This window comes from Sapajus apella, unplaced genomic scaffold (assembly GCF_009761245.1).
Source record: "Sapajus apella isolate SASKATOON/1434 unplaced genomic scaffold, GSC_monkey_1.0 scaffold51, whole genome shotgun sequence".
NCBI classification, from domain to species: Eukaryota; Metazoa; Chordata; class Mammalia; order Primates; family Cebidae; genus Sapajus; species Sapajus apella.
This window is the reverse complement of record NW_022436991.1, coordinates 15,809,875-15,821,439: the sequence shown is the minus strand read 5'-3', so window position 1 is coordinate 15,821,439 and position 11,565 is coordinate 15,809,875. Positions and strand designations below refer to the sequence as shown.

Below are 11,565 nucleotides of genomic sequence, written 5' to 3'. Positions count from 1 at the left end.
GCAGGAGAATCACTTGAACTGGGGAGACGGAGGTTGCAGTGAGCCATGATCATGCTATTGCACTCCAGCCTGGGCAACAACAGCAAAACTCCATCTCAAACAAAACAAAACAAACAACAAACAATTATTGTGCCTCAGCCTCCCAAGTAGCAGGGACTATAGAAATGTGCCACCATGTCCGGCTAATTCTTTTTTTTAATTGAGACAGAGTCTTGCTCTGTCACCCAGGCTGGAGTGCAGTGGTGCAATCTCGGCTCACTGCAACCTCTGCCTCCCGGGTTCAAGTGATTCTCCTGCCTCAGTCTCCCGAGTAGCTCAGACTACAGGTGTGTGCCACCACGGCTGGCTAATTTTTTTGTATTTTTAGTAGATATGGGGTTTCACCATGTTAGCCAGGATGGTCTCGATCCCTTGTCCTTGTGATCTGCCCACCTCGGCCTCCCAAAGTGCTGGGATTACAGGCATGAGCTACCATGCTCGGCCTAATTTTTGTATTTTTAGTAGAGACAGAGTTTTGACATGTTGGCCAGGCTGGTCTTGAACTCCTGGCCTCACATGATCCACCCGCCTCAGCCTCCCAAAATTCTGGGATTATAGGTGTGAGCCACTGCTCCCAGCCTCACTGCCTTCTTCTTTTGTGGCTTTTCCTGCCACATTGTTTGTCTTTATTCCTTGAAGGCTTTGAGGTTAGGGTTTTGCCCATAGTACGTGCTTTACAATATTGATTAAAGGATTAGAGAGATAGATGTGCATGTCACTAGCTAAGAGATGTGGCAAATGGTATATTCTCTTGCTCCCAGGATCCTTGAGGGTGGTATTGAACTGGTGAAACTCTGCACATAACACATACACAGAAGTGCAGGGTAACAGGGTGGGTGCTGGCTCTTTCCATCAGCAATTTTTGGTACCTTTCACATACATGCTTGTATCATTCTATTATGATTCATTGTCAATTTATATGCTTTGCTAGACTGTAAGCTCCATTCAAAGCATGACCTATGAGTTATTTCTGTAGCCTCTCCTAATTGCCTAGCATTACACTTTGTACATTGGACAAATATCACATGAAAATAATGTAGGGAGATTATGCAGAATATTGAACTTGAGAAGAAAACAAGAGCTCAGGTGGATTCCTGGTTAAGCAAGCAAATTAGGATACTGTGAAGGAAGGATGCCTATTAGTGGTAGGAATAAAGGCTTTGTCTGCCCCAGGTTTAAGTCTTTGTTCCTCCTCCTTACTAGCAGTATGGCCCTGGAAACTTATGGAATCCCTCTGAGATCGTTTCTTCATTAGTAGAACCAGGATGGTAACCATCAGTTCACAAAATGGTAGCAAAGAATTAATAATGGGCTGGGTGCGGTGGTTCACACCTGTAATCTCAGTACTTTGGGAGACCAAGGCGGGCAGATTGCTTGAGCTCAGTTCAAGATCAGCCTGGGAAACATGGCGAAACCCCCTCTCTACCAAAAATATTAAAAAATTAGCAGAGCATTGCCGTGTGTGTGCCTTTATTCCAGCCTGGGCAATGGAATAAGACCCAGTCTCAAAAAAAAAAAAAAAAAAAAAGAATAACTAATGGATCCGGTGCTGTGGCTCATACTTGTAATCCCAGCACTTTGGGAGGCTGAGGCAAGATCACTTGAGCCCAGGGGTTTGAGACCAGCCTGGGCAACACAGGGAGACCCTGACTCAACAAATAATATAAAAAATTAGCCAGGCATGGTAGTGCACACCAGTAGTCCCAGCTACTCTGAAGGCTGAGGCGGGAGGATTGCTTGAACTCAGGAGTTAGAGGCTGCAGTAAGCTAAAATTGCACCACTGCATTCCATCCAGTCTGGGTGACAGAGTGAGACCCTGTCTCAAAAATATAAAAAATAAGGCTGAGTGCGGTGGCTCACGCCTGTAATCCTAGCGCTTTGTGGGGCCGAGGTGGGTGGATCACTTGAGGTCAGAAGTTTGAGACCAGCCTGGCTAACATGGTGAAACCCCATCTCTACTAAACAATACGAAAATTAGCCGGGCGTGACAGGGCAGCCTGTAATCCCAGTTACTCAGGAGGCTGAGGCAGGAGAATCGCTTGAACCTGGGAAGCAGAAGTTGCAGTGAGCCGAGATTGCACCACAGAGAACGACTCTTGTCTCAAAAATAATAAATAAATAAATAAATATGAAATATGTAATATGCTGGGCAGGGCGCCTGCGCCCAGGAAATGCTAGCGTTAATTCCCTCCCCTGAAGGGCAACAAAGAAGGTAACCGTTCTCCAAAGCCAGGGAGGCTCTGAGAATGCCACAAAAAGGAACTCAGAATAATAATGTCAGCTCTAGCTCGGCCAGAGTGGCTCCATCGCTCAAATCGTTCTCTCTTTCAGAGATTGGCAGAGCCTGCCAGAGTCGAACAGCGGAAAACAGCCCGAGAGGCCTCTTGCTGTCCACAGGTCGGTGCAAGTCGCTTCACAACTAACTCCTTGTACTCGCCTGACCTTAGTGGTCCAGCTTCCTGCCCTTATGCATCTCTTGGCTTCGTTCAAACGGGCCGCCATTGCCAGCACCCAATCAGAACGCTCGATCTTCGGCTGCCGTCCAATGAACGCGCGTAATGGGGAGGGGCAAAAAAGAGGGCGTGAAGCCCAATCGCAGCGCCATTACACTTGAGGGCAAAGAGGTTAGGAAGCCGGCATGGCGCTCCGGTCAATAAAATCGATAGCTGGAAGCTGCCTGTGTTCCAGGCAAAGGCGGTGCAGTAGCAGCGCCGCCATTTTCCCCGAAGGCATCTTCCGGTGCCTTTCACCCAAGTTCGGGCAGGAGTTTCCTGAATAACAGCAAAAGGTCTCCGTTAGCCCCACGGGCGGCCGATTCCGATTCCCTACGGGCCTCCCCGGCCACGCTCAGCCCTGGTCCGGCCAGGGCTCCTCGATCCCAGGGGCCGCCAGCGCCCGAGGGCCGAGGCCCGGACGGGGAAGGCCGTGGCGCCAGCTCCTCGGGTCCCATGGCGCCTCCTTCGGCTCTGCTCCCCGCGCGGGGACCAGGAGAGGCCAGACCCAGTCGGAAAAGGGGCAGGAGGCCGAGGGCTCTGAAGTTCGTGGACGTGGCCGTGTACTTCTCCTCGGAGGAGTGGGGCTGCCTGCGGCCCGCGCAGAGGGCCCTGTACCGGGACGTGATGCGGGAGACCTACGGCCACCTGGGCGCGCTCGGTGAGGCCGGCCCCATCCGCTGCCGCGGGGCTCGAAGGGATGCAGGAGCCCGGGCGGGGGGAGGCAGGAAGGCGACGGTCCTGGCTGGCGACCAGGTTGTCAGGGGAGGTGGGCTTGGCGGGAGGTGCCGTCGGGGAGATATTACCCGGCATGATCTAGGAGCTGGCCCTCTGACTTGCTCTCCTTCTCCAGGGTGCGCAGGTCCCAAACCAGCCCTCATCTCCTGGTTGGAACGAAATACTGATGATTGGGAACCGGCTGCCCTAGATCCGCAGGAGTACCCGAGAGGGCTAACAGTCCAGAGAAGTGAGTGATAAATAAACCACGCAGAGCCGGCAGTCCTATAACGTTCTACCTCTAACGACTCCATCCAGAGTTTTGGTTTGGCTATGGGATGCCGCGTATTTCATGTATTCATCTTCCCAGCCTCAGCATCTTGTTTTTGGTGGTGTGGGGCCGGTCCACCACAGAGATATTCCCATGTCAGTCTGCAAGCTGCAGTTTTCCATTGTGTGAATGAATCAGTGGGCTGCTGCTGCTTGTTCTTCTTCTCTTTTTTCGTAGAGACGTTGTCTTGCTACGTTGCCCAGTTTGGTCTTGAACTTCTGGCCTCAAGCGATCCTCCTGCCTTGGCCTCCCAAAATGCAGGGGTTACTGGCGTGAGCCATTGCAGCCAGCCATAGTCAGTGAGCTTTTAACAGGTGCTACCCTCTGCCTCCTTTCCGGGATCTCTGCCTCTAGCCACCTTTGAATTGGACCAAAGATATCCTAATCTCTGAGTTTTCTGGGTTTGGTTGAAGGGAGCTCATGGGGGACAGCTGCCTGGGATGCAGGGGCCTCTTTCTGCTCTTACGGCAGGATGACCCTAAGCAGTGAAGGACATACTGCAGTCTCCCCAGAATCCAACAGGCTCTGCTTAACCCTATTCAGGTAGAAGGGTCCCAGATCCAACCCATAGTAGAAGATAGAGCTGCCTGAGCTGGAATTTTAGTACCAGATTCTCCAAGACCAGGGATAGCTCCCCGAGATTCAGATCTGACCGTATTTCCTTGCTTAAAACTTTTCAGTTAATTTTTGCCAAGGTTGTCAATGGCCATTGCTTATATCTAAGTCATTTGGGAAACTTGGTAAAAATGCAGGTTCCAGGACCACATCCCAGAGCTATTCATTCACTGGTGTGGATATTTAGGAACTTGCATTTTTATTTTTATTTTTTTTCTATTTCTAGACCTTTATTTCTCTGTGAAAAGGGGGAAAATAAAAGGAATAAAATAAAAATGGCACAGTTAACACAAAAACAAACCACTGAGGGGGGGATGGGAGGTGGAGAAGTAGATGGGGGAGGGGTTCCCATTACAGCAGCAGGATCCAGTGATGCGGGATGCTCACATCTCTCCCCAGCGTGGGCGGAGCAGCCCCTTCCTCCCAGGGTCACTGTCCTGTCGAACCCCGTGCTCCCTCAGCCCGTTGGGAGGTGGACAGTGAGACGTCTTCCTAGGTTCGTGTTCTTTCGACACCAAGAGCCAAGGCGATGGTGGACAGCTTCTTGATGCTGTTGAGGCGAAGCTGAACATCCCCGTTGTGGAGTTCGTCTATGAGCACTGGCGATTGGCTCCATCCTGTTCCTGTCAGGCTGCAGCCAGCGCTGTGCTGAAACTGGGGGCAGGGCTGGGAGGAGGAGGAAACTTGCATTTTTAAAAATAGTCTCAGTTGATTCAGATGTGCCTCTAGGTTTGCAAACCCGCTGGGCATAGTGGCTCATGCCTGTAATCCCAGAACTTTGGCGAGACTGAGGCGGGTGGATCACTAGAGGTCCGCAGTTCAAGACCAGCCTGGCCAGCATGGCGAAACCCCGTCTCTACTAAAAAATATAAAAATTAGCTGAGTGTGGTGGTGGGCACCTGTAATCCTAGCTACTCAGGAGGCTGAGGCAGGGAGAATTGCTTAAACCTAGGAGGCAGAAGTGGAGGCGGAACTTGCAGTGAACTGAGATCTTGCCACTGCACTCCAGCCTGGGCGGCACAGCAAGACTCAGTCTCAGGAAAAAAGAAAAGAAAAGAAAAGAAAACCTATTGTGGCCAAAAGACAAAAAAACAAAACAAAACAACAACAAAAAAAAAACCCACCATTGAGCCGGGTATGGTGGCAGGTGCCTGTAATCTCAGCTACCTGGGAGGCTGAGGCAGGAGAATCACTTGAACCCAGAGGCAGAGGTTGTGGTGAGCCAAGACTGCACCATTGCATTCCAACCTAGGTAACAGAGCGAGACTCCATCTCAAAAAAAAAAAAAAGAAAGAAAAAAGAAAACCATTGGGTAAAATACAGTCCAAGGTCCTTAAAAATGCTAACAGCAGTGGTTCTCAAAGCGTGGTCTCAGACCACCAGCAGCATTACTTGGGAACTTGTTAGAAATTCAAATTCTTGACCCTCTACCCCAGACCTACTGAATCCAAAACAGGCAGTAGGGCCTGGCAGGCTGTTTCAGTAAGTCCTCCAAATGATTCTGATCACAGTGAAGTTTGAGAACCGCTGGCTTAGAGGGCTTTTTGACCCAATCACTGCCAGCTCATCCCTCATGGGTTTCCATGTCTTGCCTTACACTTTGTGTCAAAGAAGATCTTAGGGCCTGTGCACACTGTACACTGAGCCTTGGGACTAATGCTGCATGATGTTAATTCTTTTTTTTTTTTTTTTTTAGTTGGAGTCTTGCTCTGTCTCCCAGGCTGGAGTGCAATGGTGCAATCTTGGCTCATTGCAACCTCTGCCTCCCGGGTTCAACTGATTCTGCCTCCTCAACCTCCCAAGTAGCTGAGATTACAGGCACCCACCATCATGCTCAGCTAATTTTTGTAGAGACAGAGTTTCACCATGTTGGCCAGGCTGCTCTTGAACTCCTGACCTCAGGTGATCCACCTGCCTTTGCCTCCCAAAGTGCTAGGATTAGAGGCGTGAGCCACAGCACCCAGCCTCATTTTTTAAAGAATCAGCTAAGTCAAATAAACCATGGCTCATCCACAATGGAATTCTGTGCAACTGTAAAATTGAGAAAAAGCATGCTAACATAAAATGATCTTTAGAATATACATAAATAAATATATATACACATTCCTTTTTTTTTTTTTTTTTTTGAGACGGAGTCTCATTCTGTCACCCAGGCTGTAGTGCACTGGCAAGATCTCGGCTCACTGCAATTTCCACCTCCTGGGTTCAAGCAGTTCTGCCTCAGCCTCCTGAGTAGCTGGGACTATAGGCGTGTGCCACCATACCCAGCTAATTTTTTTTTTTTTTTTTTGTATTTTTAGTAGAGACAGGGTTTTACCATGTTGGCCAGTATGGTCTTGAACTTCTGACCTCATGATCCACCGGCCTTGGCCTCCCAAAGTGCTGGGATTACAGGCATGAGCCACTGTGCCCGGCCCTAGAATATAATAAGTGAAAAAATGAAGGCACAGTAAAGTGTGTATAAGGCGTGTATACATAGTCTTTTATATAAGAAAAGTGGGCTGAGGTGGGCAGATCACCTGAAGTCAGGAGTTCAAGATCAACCTGCCCAACATGGTGAAACCCCATCTCTACTAAAAATCCAAAAGATTGGTCGGGTGCAGTGGCTCATGCTTGTAATCCAGTGCTTTGGGAGGCCTAGGTGGGCAGATCACAAGGTCAGGAGTTCGAGACCAGACTGGCCAACATGGTGAAACCCTATCTCTACTGAAAATACAAAAATTAGCTGAGCATGATGGCGGGTACCTGTAATCCCAGCTACTCAGGAGCCTAAGGCAGGAGAATTGCTTTTGCTTGAACCTGGGAGGCAGAGGTTGCAGTGAGCTGAGATTTATCACTGCACTCCATCCCAGGTGACAGAGTGAGACTCCATCTTAAAAAAAAAAAAAAAAAAAAATTAGCCAGGCCTGGTGGTGCATACCTGAAAGCTCAGCTACTTGGGAGGCTGAGGCAGGGAGAATTACTTGAACCTGGAAGGCAGAGGTTTCAGTGAGCCGAGATCGTGCTGTTGCACTCTAGTCTGGGTGACAGAGCAAGATTCTGTCTCAAAAAAAAAAAAAGCAAGAAAGGTGGGGGAAGAGAATGTATGTATACAGTAAAGCATGTATATGTAACTTCTTATGGAAGAAAAATAGGGAAAGTGACATTTGTATTGCATCAAAAAATGGAAAGAAACTAATATGGTTTCTACAAGGTAGTTTGGAAAAAGATGGGAGCAAGACTTCTCTGTGTTCCTTTATTAATATTTTGACTTTTTCTTTTTTTTTTTTTTTTTTTTTGACATAGGGTCTTGCTCTGTTGCCTAGGCTGGAGTACAGTGGTGCCATCATGGTTCACAGTAGCCTTGAACTTCTGGGCTCAAGTAATCCTCTACCTCAGCCTTCAAAGTAGCTAGGACTACAGGCAGGCATGCATGCCACTATGCCAAGCTAATATTTATATTTTGTATAGAGATGGGGGTCTCACTATGTTGTCCAGGCTGATCTTGAACTCTTGGGCTCAAGCAGTCCTCCTGCCTTGGGCTCCCACAGTGCTGGGATTACAAGCGCAAACCACCATGCCTGGCTGATATTTTGACTTTTGAATGATGTAAGCTTCTTACCTCTTCAAAAACATTTAATTTTTTTTTTCTGTCACCCAGGCTGGAGTGCAGTGATGCAATCTCAGCTCACTGCAACCTCCGCCTCCTGGGTTCAAGTGATTCTCCTGCCTTAGCCTCCTGAGTAGCTAGGATTACAGGCACGTGCTACCACACCAGGCTAATTTTTGAATTTTTAGTAGACACACCAGGCTAATTTTTGTTTTTTTAGTAGAGACGGAGTTTCACCATGTTGATCAGGCTGGTCTTGAGCTCCTGACCTCGTGATCCGCCTGCCTTCGCCTCCCAAAGTGCTGGGATTACAGGCATGAGCCACTGCATCCGGCCTCAGTTTTTAAAGTTAGCTTGATCTCCAAGAAATCTTCCTAGACTTCTCCAAGCTGGGTTAGAAACTCCTGTAATGCACACCATATTTCCATGATAGTAGGTCACATTTAGCTGTCTGTGGCACTAGGAATTGAGGCCAGGGGGTTAGTCCATTGGTCTTGTAACCTATAATGTAATTGACAAGAGCAGGAGCCCAGTATGTGTGAAATTAATTCTTCTGTATTCCTATAGAAAGCAGAACCAGAAAGAAGAATGGTGAGAAGGAAGTATTTCCGCCTAAGGAGGCACCCCGAAAGGGAAAGCGAGGCCGGAGGCCCAGCAAACCCCGGCTGATTCCCAGGCAGACATCTGGGGGCCCCATCTGCCCTGACTGTGGCTGTACCTTCCCGGATCGCCCGGCCCTGGAGAGCCACAAGTGCGCCCAGAATCTAAAAAAGCCTTACCCTTGTCCAGACTGTGGGCGCCGCTTTTCCTACCCATCCCTGCTGGTCAGTCACCGGCGGGCACACTCCGGCGAGTGCCCCTATGTTTGTGACCAGTGTGGCAAACGTTTCTCTCAGCGCAAGAACCTCTCCCAGCACCAGGTCATCCACACAGGGGAGAAGCCCTACCACTGCCCTGACTGTGGCCGCTGCTTTCGGAGGAGCCGGTCCTTGGCCAATCACCGGACCACACACACAGGCGAGAAGCCCCACCAGTGCCCTAGCTGCGGGCGTCGCTTCGCTTACCCATCCCTGCTAGCCATCCACCAGCGCACACACACGGGAGAGAAGCCTTACACTTGCCTCGAGTGCAACCGCCGCTTCCGCCAGCGCACTGCGCTCGTCATCCACCAGCGTATCCACACGGGCGAGAAGCCCTACCCGTGCCCGGACTGCGAGCGGCGCTTTTCGTCTTCCTCTCGCCTGGTTAGTCACCGGCGTGTGCACTCCGGGGAGCGTCCCTATGCCTGCGAGCACTGTGAGGCCCGCTTCTCCCAGCGCAGCACGCTGCTCCAGCACCAGCTCTTGCACACGGGAGAGAAGCCCTACCCCTGCCCAGACTGTGGGCGTGCCTTCCGGCGGAGCGGCTCCTTGGCCATCCATCGCAGCACGCACACCGAGGAGAAGCTGCATGCCTGTGACGACTGTGGCCGCCGCTTCGCCTATCCCTCGCTGCTGGCCAGCCACCGGCGCGTGCACTCGGGCGAGCGGCCCTATGCCTGCGACCTTTGCTCCAAGCGCTTTGCTCAGTGGAGCCACCTGGCCCAGCACCAGCTGCTGCACACGGGGGAGAAGCCTTTCCCCTGCCTCGAGTGTGGCCGGTGCTTCCGCCAGAGGTGGTCTCTGGCCGTTCACAAGTGTAGTCCCAAGGCCCCAAACTATAGCCCTAGATCTGCTATCGGGGGCTCCAGCCAGAGGGGCAATGCCCATTAGAAGGGAAGGACTGCCTATGTTCATTTCCTGGAGGGGCCCAGAAAAGGGAAGGAGGAGCCCCAGGTCATATAGGGCAGAGTTAAAACTAAAACCTGGGTCTCCTGATGCGCAGAGCCGAATTTCAATATCTCGCACTGCACTGGCTGCCTACCTGTGCGTGTCTGGAAAAGCTCCATTAGGAGAGGTGACATCATTTGGTTAAAGTTTTCCCAGCTACCCTATCCTAAAATAGTTTGTGTGGATATCAGGGCTAAAAGTTCTCCCCATCTATTTTAGGGGCTGCCTGCTTCTCAGTCTGTGCACATAGGGATTACCTGTTGTCTTGCATGCAATCAGGAGAATCTCATTTGTAGGGGCAGGACCTTCCCCTACTCTGCCTCTTCCTCCATACTAGGTTGGAAAAATCTGGTTTAGCCCACTTTCTACGACACTCCTGCCAGTGGTCTTCTACCCCTTGCTTGAAACTCTCCCTTGACAGGGAGCTCACTACCTCACAAGGCAGGTCATTTCATTGTGGGATGTTTAGAAGGTTAAGTACCACATTCTCCTCTGTAAACCTTGCCTACGACATGTTTACTTCATCTACATGGCAGCCCTTCAGATAAGTTAATTACAACCACTTTGCCCCCAAGTTTTCAGTTAAATAGCACTAATTTGGTCATTCCTTAAAGACAGGGTTTCAATTTCCACACATGATCTCCAAACAGGCACTGGGTTTTCAGTGTCCCTTTTGAAGGGTCATATAAAAATAAGGTAGCACCCACAGTGCCACTATGCCTTCTGGGGCTGCACTTGTTTCAGCAGCTTTGGTTGCACTGAATTTGGGGGAAGCTGCATGGTACCAGGGGTTTTTTTGGGCTGCAGATATATAAATGCCCAAACTTAAAAAAAAAAATACTATAAAGCAAAGTCTTCATCTCATGTTAGGAAAATTGGTTCAAGCTGGGTATGTATGAGATAAGCGCAGTAAGCTCTGGGAGAAGGTCTGTCTTAAGGAGAAGCAGGGACCTGTGGTTAAGCAGCAGTAAGTGCAAATGGGACTGGCTTGTGCTTTACCTGGAAGATCTGGATTGGTTCCAGGCAGCCAGTGGCTGGAAAAACCTGGAGACTTTGGCCTTACTCGACCCTGATTCTCATCAGAATAAGGAGAATCGGCACAGAACTTCCTTGAGGCCTCAGTCAACATTTTTTCACAAAATGAGGTGAGGCAATTCGAGGAGGGTAGAAAGAGGGAATTGAATACAGAGAGGAAGAGTCTATAGTCATCAAGCTGTATCCACGCCAGACTCCCTCCAGAGAGGCAGCAGCAGCATGTTTCAATCTGATCCGCCTCCGTGGCACCTGCCGGGTAGGTGCTTTGTAAAGCTTTACCAAGTTAAATGTGAACAAGGCCTACCAGTTTGCCCTGGGCAGCTGCACCAAATTAGAATTTCCAGATGTGACTCATTGTCATCCTTTTACCCCTGTGGCTTCTTCCTACAGCTCTCCTGATCTCAGCCCAAGCCAGGGAGCAGCTAGGGAACACAGCATTATGTAATTACATATTTAGCAAGTTGCATTGTAACATTGCAACTGTTTCTCCTTGGATGGTGAGCTACCCCAAAGAAGGGGTCATATCCCATTCGGTCTCATTAAAATGTCTGATGAATGAGGCCGGGTGTGGTGGCTCAGGCCTGTAATCCCAGCACTTTGAGAGGCTGAGGTGGGTGGATCACCTGAAGTCAGGAGTTCAAGACCAGCCTGGGCAACAGGGTGAAACCCCATCTCTACTAAAAATACAAAATTAGCCGAGTGTGGTGGCGCATGTCTGTGATCCCTGCTACTTTGGAGGCTGAGGCAGGAGAATCACTTGAACCCGGGAGGCGGAGGTTGCACCATTGCACTCCAGCCTGGGCAACAAGAGTGAAACTCTGTCTCAAAAATAAAAAATAAAATGTCTGATGAATGAATTCTGTTCCTTGTGTAATTGCTGTTTACAAAATGTCACTCTAGCTCCTTGACTCAGTAGCAATTTTTGCTGTTCTGATGGG

General features: G+C 49.8%; 1 protein-coding gene across 1 annotated transcript; it reads left to right on the top strand.

Moving 5' to 3' along the window:
• Window positions 1–2,601: 2,601 nt before the first annotated feature.
• Window positions 2,602–11,186, top strand: ZNF689 (zinc finger protein 689). Its single transcript, XM_032243206.1, has 3 exons — window positions 2,602–3,193; window positions 3,386–3,499; window positions 8,352–11,186. The coding sequence occupies exons 1-3, from the start codon at window positions 2,989–2,991 to the stop codon at window positions 9,533–9,535; spliced, it is 1,503 nt and encodes a 500-aa protein (XP_032099097.1). The 5' UTR covers window positions 2,602–2,988; the 3' UTR covers window positions 9,536–11,186.
• The last annotated feature ends 379 nt before the right edge of the window (window positions 11,187–11,565 follow it).